Source organism: Rhineura floridana, chromosome 3 (assembly GCF_030035675.1).
Source record: "Rhineura floridana isolate rRhiFlo1 chromosome 3, rRhiFlo1.hap2, whole genome shotgun sequence".
NCBI lineage: Eukaryota > Metazoa > Chordata > Lepidosauria > Squamata > Rhineuridae > Rhineura > Rhineura floridana.
The window spans coordinates 214,149,897-214,167,608 of NC_084482.1; the positions used below are offsets into that span (position 1 = coordinate 214,149,897).

General features: G+C 48.6%; 1 protein-coding gene across 3 annotated transcripts; it reads right to left on the reverse strand.

Moving 5' to 3' along the window:
- Positions 1–1,860: 1,860 nt before the first annotated feature.
- LOC133381526 (class I histocompatibility antigen, Gogo-B*0201 alpha chain-like) lies at positions 1,861–16,319 on the reverse strand. 3 transcript variants are annotated; one of them, XR_009761686.1, is made up of 6 exons: positions 16,175–16,319; positions 13,942–14,262; positions 11,411–11,686; positions 10,580–10,666; positions 8,978–9,077; positions 1,861–5,384 (listed from the first exon to the last, which is right to left on the reverse strand). XR_009761686.1 is itself a non-coding variant. In XM_061620720.1 (6 exons), exons 1-6 carry the CDS (start codon positions 16,242–16,244, stop codon positions 5,317–5,319), a joined length of 861 nt encoding a protein of 286 aa, XP_061476704.1. In that variant the 5' UTR covers positions 16,245–16,319; the 3' UTR covers positions 1,861–5,316. The 3 variants fall into 3 exon arrangements, 2 of the variants coding, with proteins under 2 accessions (XP_061476704.1, XP_061476705.1); XM_061620720.1 differs by having other exon boundaries at positions 9,039–9,077; XM_061620721.1 differs by having other exon boundaries at positions 1,862–5,384; positions 9,039–9,077; positions 13,993–14,262.
- Positions 16,320–17,712: the final 1,393 nt, after the last annotated feature.

The following is a 17,712-nucleotide window of genomic DNA, read 5'->3' on the forward strand; positions in this document are numbered from 1 at the left end:
TGTAAGTGGAAGAAACAAACACACAAACAGATGTATGGCAGGGGTGCTTGGGTGGCCTTGTGGGCCATGTAGCACCGAAGCTTAGCCACTTCCTGATGCTTGGCACCTTCTCAGTATTTGCTGCCTCACTGGGCCAAACGACAGAGCCGGCCCCGTTTCCTCTTCCTGCCTGCCCCCACCCACCCCTGCTCTGCTGCCAGACGTGCAGAGACGAGGGCTGCAAAACCTCTTTCCCAAGACACAAATGCGTCTTGGATGGGCTGGATGTGGGCCAATAACTTGAGCCTGAAACCTGAAAAAACAGAGGTGTTCCGTGTTCCAATTCTCAGGTCCAGGAGGTGGGGAGATGGCCTGTCCTGGACGGGGTTGCACTCCCCTAAAGGGAGCAGGTCCGTAGCTTGGGAGTGCTGGAAATGTGACTGTGCAACTCAGCTTGAAGCCTGGGAGGGGATTGCATGCCACCCAGGGAGTGGGTACATAGACAGGGGTCCTCCTAGATTCCTAGACCATTCTGCCCCCTCTCACCTGAGCTGACCTTTCCTTCCAGGTGTAAACTGATACTCTCAGGGGAAACTCATCTCCTTTCCTGCTCCTTCTGTGATAGTCCTCTGTGGTTCTTCTGGTCAGCATGGCTCCAAGGAGGGGCACAGATGTACCAGACACCTCTCCTGCACCAGCTCCTACCTAATCAGTCAGATGTAGCTCTTTTCTACCTGAATGGATTTCCTACAATACATTTGGCTTTTGTTATTTTTTCCTATACCCAGTAGCATAGTGGCAAATTCAGAAGTGCAGAGTCCCTTAATGTTAACCACAGCCATGCCCCCTCCCTGGGTTTTTTGCTGTGGGGTTGAGAATGAGATCCTTGATAATGCCTAGGAATCAATAAGCATTAAAGAGGAGAGCATTAGCTGCTGAGAAGAGTCTTCTCAGTGGTTGACTCACCACCTTTCACTCTGATTGGCTCCAATCCGCAGGAAAGGACAAGGAAGCATGTCAGAAGACTCTTCCCAGTGGGTAACACCTTCCCCTTTCATGCTGATTGGCTTGTAGGGTGCCGGAGACACAGGGACCATGCTGGGACCCTACTCCCAAAAAACTAAAGGCTCTAAGATCCCTTGAGACCCTGCATGACTACACCCCTGCCTATACCAGAGTCTCAGTGTGATTTCTGCCAAGCTAAAAGGTAGCTACTTGCTTAGTGTTTACTGCACGCACTTAATTCCACAAAATACCATTATAATCCATAGATCCTAATGGGGAGCACTCCTGGATTCAATACTGTCATTGCCTTGGTGGCTATGACGAGTGCCTTTTTCCAGCTCTGGCAGGTTCCCCAGCCCTTCTTGGACAGAGCTGACTTGGCCATTGTACCCCAGGCTCTGGTTAATTTATTTATTTATTTATTTAATTACATTTCTAGACCGCCCTATAGCAGAAAGCTCTCAGGGCGGTGTACAACAAATTTCCAGCTTGGATTGTTGTGGTGGGGACTTCTCTATCTGGAGCTGCCCAGGGAGTCTTTCCCAGCCCTACCTGGAGATGCCCGGATTGAACCTGAGAGGCAAAGCAGGTGCTTTGCCACTGAGCTCTGATCCCTTCCCCCAAAGGCATGCTCCTTGAGAGGAGGCAATGAGGATGCAGGTTACTTCAGTGAGAGGGTCTTTTGACACATGCACACTGACCCTGCAAGACCCTGTCTGTGCTCTGGCTCACATGACGCCATGGAAACTGAAGCTGAGAAAGTGGTTTCTTTCAGGTGAAATTAGCTCCAGCCCATATGCAGAGTGCAAACCCAATTATCAATCATTTAACTACTGTAATCCACATACTTGTGTGAACTGACATTTCATTGATACTTTTATTTACAAGAAACAGAAAAGGGGACGGAAAGGTAGAAGAGAATCCATACGACCATGGAACCGATTACCTAAAGAGGTAGTGGGCTCTCCGACACTGGAGGCATTCAAGAGGCAGCTGGACAGCCATCTGTCAGGAATGCTTTGATTTGGATTCCTGCATTGAGCAGGGGGTTGGACTTGATGGCCTTATAGACCCCTTCCAACTCTACTATTCTATGATTCTATGATTCCTTCAGTGTTTTTTTAATTGTTCAATATGAACAAGTCACAAACCATCCAAAAAGGAAATCAGTAGCAGCCGGAGCGGGGGGGGGGATCAGTATAAATACACAATCAATAGCAATCAGTAACAATGCAACCTCATCCAAATCAAGAGAGTGTGCCCAGAATTATTTTAAACTTCCACTTCACAAAATTTCTGCAGCCAGGCCAAGGAGTTTTTAATGGAGCAACATCGCTTTCTGGTGTCCACAGAAGACAACATTTCTTTGTTCTCACCTGATTTCCCAGAAAAGGGCTGCAACTGACACATCCTGCCCTGAAAATACCAGTTAGAACTTCCTTGCAGCTATAGCCCAGAAGTTTCCATAGCAACAGCAGAGCTGCTACTTTACTCCTATCTGGTAGGCAGAAATTACGGAAGTGCAGCTTTTCTAAGCAGAGACAAACACTGATTGGGAAACTACACCTGTTGAATAGTGCATAGTGATGCAGCCATGCCAGAAAAATTAAAATGTAGAAGGCTAAGGCAGCAGATTCAGGACTACATCACTATACAATTATTTATTTTAGAAATTTATGTTCTGATTTTCAGGGTAAACTCCTCCATTGGCAGCTTACATTAAAACCATAATTTGTAAATTAGGTACTTACAAGTTTTACTGGTTTATCTTTATTTTAATAATAATTTTATGTATATTTATTTTTTATTAACTAGTTTTGTGGATTTTGGCTGTGTTTTATCTACAGTTTTATTATGTACATTGCGTAGAGAGCTCTTTGATTAAGTAGTTTATAAATATTTTTAAATACAATAAAATAAATAATATACCAGCTATCAATAAAACCACAAGCTAAAACAAAACACACATTTCAACATCACAACAGCAGCAGTACAGGGCAATTCAGAGATAATTTGTTAAAAAGTGACTTGAGATGCAAACAAATCTTTTCAGGGTCTGTTTAAAAGCTAGTAAAGTAAGAATTATCCATAGGAAAAATGTAGGAAGCTGCCCTATACCAAATCAGAGATTGGTCCATCTACCTCAGTATTGTCTACACTGACTGGCAGCAGCTCTCCAGGGGTTCAGGCAAGGGACATTCCCAGCCCTACCTGGAGTTTTTGTGGACGGAATTTGAATCTTTTTTGCATGCAAAACAGGTGCTCTACCCACTGAGCCATGGCCCTTTCTTCAACTCCGCAGAGGAAGTTCTACAAGAACGGGGCCACAGTCAAAAAGCCTCCACCTCTTGGGCCTGCCTCAATCCAACAGATGTCTTTGGCAGGACCATGAGCAGGGACCTCGAGGCCCATCTTAAGGCCTGGGCAGGTTCATATCGGGGCAGGGGTGGAGGAGAGGTGATCCTCCAAGTAATCATAGAGCTTTTAGTGGTCATGACCAGCACTATAAATTGAGCTCGGAAACAAACAGGCAGCCAATGCAATACGTGGGGAGGGGGGGGGGAGAGAAGCAGGCTTGTTGCGTCCTGGGAGGTCCTTCTTCAGAAATCTTAAAAGGACAGGCTGGGATGCATCTTCAGCAGTGCTGCTTCCCCAAGAATTCAGAGGAGACCCCCCATCCCTTTCTGTGGCTCAGTTGCACTCAGCAAGGATGCACAAGCACGTGCAAACTCATTGCAGAAAAGAACACACCAGGTTTGCTCCTTCCCTGTCCTGTTGCTGCTGTGTTACCCGGCACTAAGACCGTGATTTGCAACCCATACGCCAGTGATTCTCAAATGGTGCGCCGGGGCACACTGGTGCGCCGTGAGAGGTGGCTAGGTGTGCCGCGAATATTATGAAAGTATATTATTATTAAGATATTTTTATTCATAGTTGAAAATATATTAATATATTTTTAATTTTGTACATGAAGTGCGCCAGAAAATGTTTGTACGTTTTACAGTGCGCCACGAACCAAAAAAGTTGAGAACCACTGCCATAAGCTAAGGACAAGCCTCGGTTACACAGCGTGTGGTTTGTTCCGAGACCAGTTGGAGATCCAAGTCCCTAACTTCAAAGTAACGGACAGGTACGGCTGCAGTGACTGCTCATGTTTACCTTCCTTTTGTCAGCCGAGGAAGGGACAGGACCTGTCACCAAGTCTATCTAACCTTTTAATCCGGTTATAAGACATCCTGACTTTTGGGAAGACAGGCAAATGGGACTTTAAGTCTTTGCTTTCTCTCTCCCCCCACCTTACTTTCTGTTGCTAAAGGCTACTTTCACCTCCAACATGCCACAACCGTGCAGAAATAGGGAATGGTAAAAATGCCCTCTTCCTCCCTGGCAAGCCCATCAGGTGGCCAAACCCGCAGAAACGGAATTGCTTTCTCCTGACACTTAGCCTAAACCCTTTCCCCAAGGCCCTGCAAAAATCACTCCTCAAATCCCCTCCTTCCTCTGAGAACCCCCTCCTCTTCCTAAAGCAAGTGGCTCCAGTCAGCATCCATTTTCCTTCTGAGGTCACCTCCATCCCTTCAGACAAATTCTCTCCCCTTCTCCTAGCTCCAGTCAACATTTTCCCTGATCAATTTTACTGCATCCTAGCTTTTACTATGAATTTCTATGCAGCTTGAACGATTAGCATTTAACTATATTAAGCTAGCCTGTTGCTAGTCTGCTGTTTAGGAAAGCTTGTGTCGATTGATTCTGTTTAGCATCTTTTTAACTAATATGCTAACTCCCTTTTATTACAATAAATTGCTTGAACGGTACTCAGCAGCAGTCTTGGATTCCATCAAGTGCCAGTTTTGGGCCACGCTCAGGTCTCGATGATAAAAGATTCTGAAATGGAGCATCAGAGCTGCATGTGAGAACTACAGACTTCATAGCACTTAACTGGAGAGAGACAAACCATAAGCCTACATGATAAGCCAAACCATGGTTTTGCTCTGGGTAGCATAGCAGCATCAGGACCAGAGGAGGAGCAAAGTGGCTGCGATTCCTCATCGCACGTTTGCACATTCATGCTTAGCCAAGGTTTTGCTTGGTGTTACATATGAACCCAACCAATATTGCCTGCTTACAGGGGAAACTGAAGACATTTACGCCTGGATGCTTGCATGGAAAATCTGCAGAAAAAACACCATCAGTTCACAAGCCAATCAGAGCTGCCATTTCCCAAACCCTGGAGACAGGGCCCTAACAGATGCACCAGAGACTGCAAGGTGATGTCTACAAAAAGTGCCATTCAGGGCTGGCCAGAGTTGTCAAGAAGCAGAGATAATCCCTTCAAGCCTTCAGCGAGTCCCCCTCTTCTCTCTTCTCATTCACCAAAAGGTGACGACATGCCGTGTGAACTGAAGAATAAGGAGAGTTGAGTTAGGCCAGCATCATGTGACGGTGTCAGGAGGAAGAGATTAGGGCCACATCCATACCAAACAGTTATTCCACATTTATTCCACTTTAAACAGTCATGGTTTCCCCCAAAAGATTCCTAGGAAGGGTAGTTTGTGCAGGGTGCTGAGAGTTGTCAGGTGAGCTCCTATTTTCCTCACAGAACTACAATTCCCAGAGTGGTTTAACAGTCAGCTCATCTTCTGGTGAGTGTAGCTCTGTGAGGGGAATAGGGCATCTCCTAACAACTCTCAGCACCCTTCACAAACTACACGTCCCAGGATTCCTTGGGGGAAGCCTTGACTGTCTAAAGCGGAATTATAGTAGAAAAAATGTATGGTGTGAAAGTGCCCTAGAATCAACTGGAAGGACCTGAAGGAGGCCTAGTCCCCACCCGCAAGAGCCAAACCAGAGACACTTTTCAGTTCAGTGTGGTGTAGTGGTTAAGGTGTTGGACTATGACCTAGGAGACCTGGGTTCAAATCCCCACACAGCCATAAAGCTCACTGGGTGGCCTTGGGCCAGTCACTGCCTCTCAGCCTCAGAGGAAGTCAATGGTAAACCCCCTCTGAATACCACTTACCATGAAAACTCTATTCGTAGGGTCGTCATAAGTCAGAATCGACTTGAAGGCAGTCCATTTTTTTTAAAGCAACTAACCTCATTAGGAGGCCAAAGTAGTTACTGGTGATACCGATAGTTTAAAGTTCAGGTTTTTAAAAAATGCAAATAGCATCATCTGTTGGGGAGAAGCTGATGATTATCAGGAAGGCAGCAGGTGTGGAGGGAGGGGAGAGTTTAACTCTTTCCTCCCCTGCTGTGGTCCTGAGGAAAATCCTTCCCCTAAAGGTACTTATATATATGAGGACAAGCAAACGTACAATTCAGGACTGAGGGTATGTAACGATACAGGATGGGACAACCAATTACGTAATTAAATCCAGAGGGGGGGCAATCAAATAAGGAGAATTAATTACAAGTGGATAAGTGGCCTCCCAGACCTCCCCATTTCAGCCACGTCATGCCCACGTGCCCTACAAGCGACATCATATCATGTCAAATGTGGGGCAGGTAATGATGCGGTTGGGCCGAAAGTGGGCACTTTTTAAGGCCTACAATTCCCATCAGCCCCAGCCAGAATGGCCAATGGGGAGGGATGATGGGAGTTGTGGTCCATCAGCATTTGGAGGGACCACGTTGGCTACTCCTGATTATGTCATTCCTGGAAAGCTCGAAGATGGGCTCCAGCAAAGCAGAATTCTTTCAGAATTTGGCCATATTCCCCTCAAGATTTCCCCGACTTTCAAACACAGAGATCCACAGTCATACTTATGCCTGATGGAGCTGTCGGATCTCCTGTCACTTGCTGGAAAAAGGAGAAAAGCAGAGGGAGACAACATGACTGTTTGCGTGATGGGGAAAGAGTCTCCATCTCCACACCCTCCTACTCTTGCCCTTTCTTCCCCATCAGTTCAAATGAGGACCAAAGCATCCCTGTGGGCCAGTATAGATCAGCAAGAGCCTGGAATATTTTCTTCTCCTACAGAGGCCGATTGGAGACTCGAGAACAGTCTCTCCAAATGGATTCTGGGTACTGTTTTGAGAGCTTTAAAAAAGCCTTCATTTTCAGTGCTGTGAGCAAATTCCTTATTATGGTCACATTCACACTATTCATTTAAATCACATGGCTTCCCCCCCCCAAGAATCCTGGGAACTGTTAAGGGTGCCGGGAGTTGTAGCCCTTCCCAGGAATTTTTTGGGAAAGCCATGTGCTTTAAATATGTACATATCTGTTATGTCACAATTGCCCTTCCCATCGCTCTGGCTTCCCCAGGAACCAGCAAAAATGGGCAGGTAGATGTTTCTGGGTCTTGCACCTTCCTGGAGCCCCCACTTAGTTCTTGGGCTCCTTCAGGCAAGGCTGCACCACGTCCACCCTGAGGCAAATGTGATATCCCTGATATTATCCACCGTATTTCTCCTTTATTACAATAACTAGCCATGAAAAACATATCTCGACCAAGATTACAAGAAAAAGCAGGCAAAAATTGACTGGTCTCTGCAACTGTATCCTCCCTTTTCCTATTGACTGGTTGACTGTTATGTCACGAAATGTCAGCAAACATTTTAACCAGTCAATGTGAATTGGCAGCAAAAATGAGAATGTCGACAGCTAGTGCAGCTTCCTGTGAGGAAAGTGAATGGTCAGTTTGGCTGGTTGAACCCAAACAAAACCCACACAGGGCCTAGAGAGGAGGAGGAGGGTATGTGTGAAAAGAGAAGGAGTCTGAGGAGAGTAAGTAACCCAGAGGCAAGTGGGCTGAATGAAGGATTGCATTTGGGAGGAGATGCAGGAACTGGAGGGGAAGAGAGAGAGTCAAAGCATGAAATGGAGGCAGTGTGAGGAAGAGTGGGGGGTGAGTGATGCTGGCAAGAAGGGAGCAAAAAGAAGAGGGGCGGAGGCAAGAGAGCAATGGGGCCAAAACAGAAGTGGAAAGGGTCCCTGGCACTCAGACAGAGTTAAGAGAACCAACCACATAGTTGGCTGAAAATTCAAGTCAGTTAATAATCCCAGGGCCAGGGCCAGGGCCAGGCATGACTGGGCCCTTGGACACCAGCCTGCCCTGGGCCTGCGGCGCTTGCCTGCACGCCCCACTTACCTTTCCTGTTGTCGTGAATAAAGTGTGCATGCATGGCTGTCATCAACCAAGATGGCAGTGGGGGCTTCCCTAAGGGGCTGATGCCCCCGCCGCCATCTTGGTGGTGGCAGGCATGCACGCTACACACGCACATTCCTGCCATCAACCAAGATGGCAGCAGGGACATCAGCATCTTAGGGAAGCCTCCACTGCCATCTTAGTTGATGGCAGGTATGCGTGCGCAGTGCGCACAGCATTCAAGACAACAGGAGTGGTAGGTGGGGCGTGCGGATGGGTGTCGCAGGCCTGGAAGCTCCCTCTCTATGATCTGCGGCGGGGTCAGGAGTTGACACTGCCGCAGATCGCTGAATGGGAGCGCTACCCTTCCACCCTCAGGGGCTCCTCTGGACTGCAGGGTCCCTCGACCAGGGCCTGACCTGGCCACCCTCTGGCACCAGCCCTGAATAATCCCACAGTTTCACTCTCTGTAGGCTTTCTTGGCCCAGATTAGTTCACTGCCTTGATAATTTATGAGTGGGCAGTACAGAAATACTTTTATAAACAAACACTCTCCTCACAATCCAGAGACAGGTTGAGCAGCCTGGCTGCATCTTTTCAACAAGGCCTCACCCTTCCCAGACTACTTTATGGGATATTGGGAGGGGGGGGGGCTGTCATCCTGTATAGCTTCAGGAACTTCCTAATGCAGCCTTTCCCAGCGTTTGGGTCCCCAGATGTTGCTGGACTACAATTCCCATCATTCCTGACAACTGGTCAGGCAGGCTGGGCCTGATGGGATTTGTAGTGCAACAATATCTGGGGACCCAAAAGTTGGGAAAGTCTGTCCTAATGCTTAGAGGCACCCACCCAGCCAGCCACAGGAAACCAAACTTATCCTTGTCTATTTTTTTCCTTACATTTATAAACAGCTTCTCAACTGTGATGAAAATTTTTTTTGAAAAGGGAGGAGTCACTCACGTGAGGCTGCTCTATAGGCTGCATTTGCTCGCTCTTTCCCTGCGGAGACAGAATCAGAAAATCAGAGTTGAGAGAGACATCCAGAGGCCATCCAGCCTCACTTTTTCCAATGAGGCAGGCCCGGCTAAGCCACAAGACAAGGTGAACCTTGCGGACCAGGCCTAAATTTTGGTTTTTGCAATTAAAGTTGATGAAAGCACTCTGAGACAACAAATTCACTGAATATGTATAAAAAAGCTGGACTTTTCACAGCTGGAAATGTGAGGGTAAAATTATTATTATTATTTATGTCACTAACAAAATGATACAAACATTAAAAACCGAGTATAAAACGCCCAAAATGAAAATCTAAGAGCACAGTCAAAACCTCTATGAAAAGGCACTGAAAAGTGTGGACAAATGACAGGAACATGCATATAACCTCTGCACAAGAAAATCAGGATGAACACTCAATAAAGACTGGCCATACTATAACCTCTGTGAAGCTAAGCTTTGAACCAACAAATTGGGACGAACAGTCAATAAGCAGGCTGTCTGAAGGAGCCCAAAGTTGTGTGGATTTCCTGTTAAATGTGAATGAAGAAAGCACTGCAGTTGCAGAGCACAGAACTAGTGTGGAAATGACAACCTCTAAGATGATCTTCTAATGCCATTTATGGGGAGGGGGATTGTGCAAGGGCCAGTTATCAGACAACCTCTAGACCAGCTTTTCCCAACCTGTGGGCTATGACCCACGAGGGGGTCACAAAGCCTGTACAAGTGGGTCGCAGGCTTTATAAGTAAGTCCAAATCCATTACTGCTTGTAATCTTTCACAAGTGCAATGAATACCTCTTCAAATGTCTTGTTTTGTTGGCATATTATAATGCTGCGCTAACACTTGTCAGCAGACGTTGGAAAGGCTCAAATCTTACATGTTAACACTTGGGAACCGCTCCCTAGTGGTTGGCGGCAGAGAAGAGTTCAGGTCAAAAATTCATGTGACAATAAATCATTGTACCAAAAAGACTGGGAACCACTGCTCTGGATGACCTTTAGACAAACAGCTACCAGACAACTGGGCCATATTCACACACCATACATTTATTCCACTATTATTCCATTTTAACCAGTCATGGCTTCCCTCAGTGAATCCTGCAAAGTATAGTTTGTGAAGGGTGCTGAGAGCTGTTAGGAGACCCCTCTGCCCCTCACAGAACTACAGTTCCCAGAGTTCTCTTGGGAAGAAGGACTGACCGTTAAACCACTCAGGCAATTCCCAGGATTCTTTGGGGGAAGCCATGACTCTTTATTCATAGCAGCATAAATGTACCGTGCGAAGGTGGCCCTGGTGATCAGGCAACCTGACTAGATGACATCCAACGACAACCTCCAGGTGACATTCAGGTACTCCCTGGTTCACGTTAAAAAAAGTCACTCCTGGGGAGGGTGGCTCGTGACAGCTCCAACTGTCAGGAAGGCTCTGCCATCAGGACATTCTCAGTCCGAGCCCACAGTTACGTGACATGCACAGCCCAGCAAATCTGTTCAGGGTTTACTTACTGATGATGAAGAAGATGATCCCTGCAGCCATCAGCAGGACAGGAGCCACGGCCCCCAAAACAGCTCCTATAATGAGCCAAGCGTTGACTAAAAGGAGAGAAAGACATCTCAGTTCAGATTGGTAGCAGCAATTTCCCACAGCCTCATGCAGGGTCCTGAGAACTTTTAAAGGTCTTTTTTAAAGAGAGATGTCGAGGGACTGAACCTGGGACCTCACATGTGCAGAGCAGTTGCTCTACCAATGCACTACGGCAGTGCACTTCACAGCGGCCCCAATACGAAGGGATTCCTTCCCACAAAAGGCCAGCATTTTCAAGCTTCAGAACTCCCCTCTCAGAAACCAGAATCCTGAACCTTAATCATACGGGCACAACGCCTATTTTGCACCCCAAACCACGCACGTTGCAATGCTGTATCCTGGGATGGTGCTGCAGGGGGCTCTTTAGGGGGTCTCCTCCTTCCACCTTGAGTGGAAATCCTCCTCCCAGAATCCACAACTGCCATGAACAACTGCCCTTCCCCTTCCTGCCCTTTGGCTTCTCACCAGCCTCCTCCCAGGCCAAGACCAGATGTTCCGGTAGGCTGTCATGGGCAATCCTGGTCTCCCAGGTCATAGTCCAACACTCTAACCACTACACCACACTGCAGGGTAAAAGCCTGCTACTTAGGTAAATACACACACTGGCACACATGCAGCTCAGAGCGCTGAGGATCTCTACATATTTCCAGAACAAACAGAGCACCCCTCCAGCCCAGGATTAATTCAGGAAGAGCCCAGGCCAGTGTCAATGCACTGCCGCCCCCTCCCTGTCCCCGAGCAAGGGTCCTCACCCGTCCTCAGAAGCGTCTCCTGCCCAAGGGCCAAGAACTTCTGCAGCCACTCAATGCAGACCTCTTCCAGGTAGTATTTACGGCCTTGGGTCAAGGTCACATCCGCATCCAGCTTCCTCTTGGTCATCTGAGCCTCCGCGTCGGCCGCCGTCCAGGTGAGGGTCTCCTTGTCCAAGCTGAGGAAGTCCCTCCCGTCGTAGCCGAACTGGGAATAACCACCTTTGCGCCCGTCTGGGCTCAGCTCACAGCCAGCCATGTACTGCAGGGTATGAAGCCCTGAAAAGAGGCAATCAAGACAGGAGGTGTCAGGGCTGGGGCAGGAGCAGGTCCCTCCTCGCCACTTCACTTCCCCCATCACAACTCTGATATTTGCAGCTCAGGACCGAAGATCCAAGCTTCAATCTCTGGATGCACCAGCTAAATAAGATATTGGCTGACAAGAGCTGGAAGAAGAGCTCTGCCTAAAATCTGCCAATCAGAAGAGACTGCACTGGGGTAGAAGAGACTTTGGGGCAACTATTCCATCAGGCTGCAGATTAGAGAAAGGAAGCAAGGTATTCCATCAGCTCTGCTGACAGACTAGCTGCCTTTTGGCTCTTCCCCAGCTGTCACCTAGAAGGAGCCATTCCATGTGGCTACATTGCAGAGGGAGAGAAGGGAAGCAGGGCTATTCCATCAGCTCTGCTGAGAGACCAGCTGCCTACTGGCTCTCCCTCGGCTATCACCTAGAAGGAGCCATTCCATCAGGCTACATAGCAAAGGGAGAGAAGGGAAGCAGGGCTATTCCATCGGCTCTGCTGAGCGACCAGCTGCCTACTGGCTCTCCCTCAGCTGTCACCTAGAAGGAGCCATTCCATCAGGTTGCAGATCAGAGGGAACAAAGGGACACAGGACTCTATTCCATCTCCGTCCCCTGCCTCTGGGAGAATGGGGGGGGGCATTCAGCTAAATAACAGCGCCAGTGCAAGAATTACTGCTAGTGCAATGAGACTTCCCTCTCTCTTCCTCCCACATGCACCCTGTGCCGCCCCCAAACTTCATCCAGAGGGTTGGGGGAAAACCTAGAACAGATTTAGGGGGTGCACGGGGGGGGGGAGAGGGAGAGAACGTTCCGTTGTGCAAGGAGAAACCCTTGTGCTGACAGAATGTTTGTTTTAGCACATCGTTGAACACAACTCAGATTAAGGGACTGTAAATGCATATCTGAAGCTCACACTTGGGATTCACCATCTTTTTTTCCCCTTTGCAGCAAAAGAAGCGGAAGGGTCGCTAACCTGAATGGAGACCACAGCCCAGGTGGGTGGGCAGTGGGACTAACCTTCTCCCCCTTGACGTATTTTCCTACTGAAAACCATCTCCCCAAACCAGCTATTTGCAATTCTGGGGGCAAATAGGGGCTTGGGAAATGGTTTTCAGCAGGAGAATGGCATGCATGTGAGTGTGTGGGAAGGGTTAAGCAACTCTCTTTTCTGGGGTCCTGTCCCAGTCCAGACTTGGAGGGCGGCCCCAGAGTATTTTCTTCCTTTCCTTTTTTTCTTTTTAAAAGGAGGAAATCCCAAGCACAGGCTTCAAAGTCCTAACCTGCACTTTGATGGATGATTCACCCTGCCTTGCTTTTATGGCTGCATGTTATCGTGGCTTTACAGCACTGCAGTATATTCTGTTCAGAGCTTGGAAAAGTTACTTTTTTTTAACTACAACTCCCATCAGCCCCAGCCAGCATGGCCACTGGATTGGGCTGATGAGAGCTGTAGTTCAAAAAAGTAACTTTTCCAAGCTCCGATTCTGTTGAGCTTGCATTATGGCTGTTGACCATCTTGAGCACCGTTTGGTGGAAAGGAGGGATGTGTACATTTAGACCAGGGGCAGGGAGCCTTTGTCAGCCCGAGGGCCGTATGCTATCATAGCAATCTTCCAAGGGCCACGTGCCAGGGGTGAGCAGGGCCTAATGCAAAAGGATGGGGGGAGCAAAGGATGCGACCCTTACCATTGTACAGGAGGTGGCATTCCAGCCATGCAAAAAGCCAAAAAAGTTCCTAAATACACCCACGCACCCCCCCATACATTTCTCCTCCCAGCCAACCAAGAGGTGTCATTATAATCCAAGGGCAGATTACGGCCAGTCTTTAGGTGCCAGGCTAAGGCCTTTTCGTTGACCCAGGCCTTTGGTGAAAGAATGTTGCCTCCTATGCTGGATCTCTTCTTTTACTGGGGTGGGGAGGACTTCTTAATATGCTGCTGGATGAGCCTTTTATGTATTCTGCATTGCCATTGTTTTATATCTTTAGGATTTTAATTTTTTTTCTATGTTGCATTTTATTTGATCAAGTTGCTCTGAGACGTATAAAGCAGCCGACACATGAAATGCATCAAATAAAGAAATACGTAAGAAGCACTTGAGGAGGGGTGTGGCCTGTGGGAGGGGGTGTGACCTGGGAGAATCCCGAGGGCCAAACAGAAAGGCCTCGAGGGCCGCATTCGGCTCCTGGGCCTGGGCTTTCTGACCTCTGGTTTAGACAAACATCTCTTGCCTCTAAGAAGGAGGACTGATGTGGGGTGGGGGAATCGCACCCTCCGCTCACCCTCGCTCTGGTTGTAGCGGTTCCCCAGAGTCACCAGGTCCACCCTGTAGAGCTGCTCATTGCCACGCCCGATCTTGCTTTGTCCGTCCCAGTACTCGGTGCTGAGGGCTCGCTCGATCCAGGGCGCGCGGGGCTGGTACCTCTTCGTGTCACTGCTGTAGCTGGCAAAGAGCTGGTTGTCCATGTACCCCACGGCAATGAAGTGGGGCCGCTCCTGGCCAGGCTCCAAGATGGCCAAGTGGAAGTAGTGCAGGGAGTGCGAGGTGGAGCCTGGGCAGGAAAAAGAAAGCCAACAGGCAAGGGGCGGAGTAAGTCAGGGGAGGGGCACAGCTCAGTGCTAGAGCATCTGATGTGCATGCAGAACATCCCAGGTTCAATCCCCGGCATCTGCAGGGAAGGCTAAGAAAGACTCTCTGCCGGAAACCCTGGAGAGGACTGCCAGTCAGTGCAAACAATACTGAGCTAGATGGACCAACCGTCTGACTCCCTATCAGGCAGCTTTCCTATGTTCCTAGAGGGTCATCTCTCTGCAGTAGAGCATCTGCCATTCACGCAGAAGGTCTCAGGTTCAATCTCCAATGGCATCTGCAGATTGGACTCAGAAAGATCCCTCAGAAAGACAGCTGCTGCCAGTCAGTGCTGACAATACTGAGCTAGCTGGGCAAATGTTCTGATGCAGTATAAAGCACCTTCCCACATTTCTCAAGTTTACACCTCTTAAAATTATCTCTGTGGGCAACACAAGGCATTAAGACTATCTATGCCTTTGACTTCCCCTTCCTGCAATGCCATAAAATGGGGCGGCTGACATACACTTTTCTCTCCGTTTGCCCCGATGATTGCTGCATGCTGGCTTCATCTATGTAACAATGCACACAAAGGATGCTGAAGTGCATTTCATATTTTTATATTACAAAAGCTTGACCTGTCTAATTTTGTACCTAATTCTGTTGGCTGTTGCTTACAGACTTCAGCCATATTGGGACTTGGGGGGGGGGGAAGCAAGGATATTACTTGAAAAGACTGTCCATATCCAGCCCCAGAGCCCAGTCTGTTGTCCATGGTGTACATTCGAATTGGGGTAATGGAAGTGACCCTAGAGATCATCTAGTCCAACCCACTGCTCCATGCAGGATCTGCAATGCAGGATGCAACTACAGCATCCTGGACAGGCGGCCACTCAGCTTCTGCTGAAAAACCCCTCCAGCGAAGGAGAGCACAACATCTCCTGAGGTAATATGCTCAGCTGTCAAAGAGTTAGGAAGTTTCTTCTCAATGCTTAGCCAAAATCTGCTTTCCTGCAATCCCCACCCCTTGGTTCTAGTCCTGCCCTCTGGACCAAGAAAGAGCAAATCTGCTCCATCTTCTGCTTGAGAGCTCTTCAGATATATGAAGATGGTTATCACGACTTCCCTTAATCTTCTCTTCTCCAGAGGAAAACAAAGAGCAGGCCTTCCCTTGCATTCAGCCCCCCCCCATCCCTGGGTGGCTCTTCTCCAAGATATGCAACATTTTCAGCTCAGGAGAGGTGGGGGGGGAATGCAGAGAAGGAAGAGGGTCCTGCTGCGTTCAGGTCAACAGGAAACCTTATGCAGCTCCATCACCCAGGGCCAACACTAACATTTAAAGCTTTTTTAAAAAATGTTTTTAAAGTTGTTTTGTTTTAGTGTATTTTAAGGTCTGTTTTTGCTGATGTTTTAAAGTGTTTTGGTGATGTTTTAAAGTGTTTTTAGCGTTTTTGTTTGCCGCCCTGGGCTCCTACTGGGAGGAAGGGTGGGATATATATCAAATAATAAATAAATAAAATAAACATTTCAGAAAGCCAGCATAAAAAAAAAATTGGGGGGGGGGATGAACATCAAGCACACTTCCACAGCACTAGCAAAATGTCTGAGAGTAACGTGATTTCCAGCGACGAGGGCGGTCGCAGCAAAGTGGTCTCTGCCCCAGGCTGCATACAAATCCGGGAAGTGGGATTTTTGAAGAAGGTTTCAGCTCTTTTTGGGAGGAGAGGAACATACACCCCGATCTCCCCTCCCCTTTTTCTATGAAAAGGAAACGGATCGCGTAAAGATCGCCCACCAGCCCCCAAATATGGAGCAGGACTCAAATCCTGCGCCCTCCCTCTAGACAGCGTAGGGGAGCAATTCAGCTCTCCTCACGCCCCCCCCCCGGTACTCACCGGAGCAGCCCCCCTGCAGAATGGCAGCTCCCCCCAGGAGCAAAAGACATCCCCGAAGCAGAAACCTCATCGCGACTCTCCGAAGCAGCCCGAACTCCGTTCCAGACTTGACTCGGGAGAACCAGCATCCTCGGGGGAGCCTGGATCAGGGCCAGGATTGGCTAACCCGGAAACTACTCCACCAATAGGGGAAAAAAATTCCATCGCGTCAGCGGTTGCCAGGCGGCTCCCAGAACCTCTTCAGAAGAATTGGAAAGTGAAACTTTCCTCTTCCAATTGAGGAAGGAGGGGGCGGAGCCTGTGAGGCCAATCCTGGCCAGAAGAAGAGAATTAGCATCGTTAGCTAATTGCCGGGCAGAGGCGCAGCGCTGCAGGTAAAGGGGTGAGCCAGGCGTAGGATCTGCCCAGCACCCTGGAACATAGGGTCCTGAGTCACATCACCGGCCCATCTAGCTCAGGATTGCCCACACAGACTAGCAGGGTGCCAAGGCAGGGATTTTCCTCCGCCCTACTTAGAGGTGTCCGGGGTTGAGCCGGGGCCCTTCTGCGACCAAATCAGACGCTCTAACCCCCCAACTGTGGCCCTTTCCCCACCTAAAACAGGGGCAAGGCAGCTGTACCCTTCCAGTTGTGGCTGGTCTCCAGTTCTCATTCTCTGCTCTGACCATTGGTCATGCTGGCTGTTGGAGCTGCTGGCAGTTAGAGTCCAGCCACATCCGGAGGGCCAGCAGTGTTTCCCAGCCCTGAATCAAAGGCTAAATAACAGTCGCCAAAGCGAGTGTTATTTACTTCTATACCATTATTAGCGTTGTTCATTATTATTATTATTGCTAGCAAATCCTAATAGTGTGAAAGGGCTTACAAGATGGCCTTCCACAGCCCGGTGCCCTCCAGATAGCTTGGACTACAGCTGCCATCAGCCCCTGCCAGGAGGCTGGACCTGTGGTCATAAGAACATAAGAAGAGTCCTGCTGGATGAGGTCACTGGCCCATCTCAAGTCCAGCCTCCTGTTCTCACAGTGGGCCACCAGATGCCCCCCGGAAAGCCCCCAAGGAGGACCTGAGCGCAAGAGCCTCCTCCCCCTCCTGCGCCTTCCACAACTGGTGTGCAGAACCTATGACTAGGGTGGCAGAGCACAGCCATCATGGCTGGTAGCCACAGATAGCCTTTTCCTCCATGAACTTGTCTGATTTTCTTTTCAAGCCATCCAAGTTGGTGGGGCTGCTGGGAGTTGCAGTCCACAGACATCCACAGGGCACCAGGGTGGTGAAGGCCAAGCCTATGGGATTTCCCTCTCCCAGAGACTCCGCCCCTTCTGACGCACACATATCATAAATACCGACTACATGTGTGACAACAAATAACAGATTTGACAGGTCCTGGTTCTTTCCCAGGGGGTCAACAATATACCAGAAATAACTGAGGAATTTGGGGTGGGAAGAGAGAGGAAAAAAATGGAGTCATGGATAGGCAGGAGAGGAATATTTATTGAAATAATAAATATTTAAATAATAAATAATGTATTTATTTATTTCAT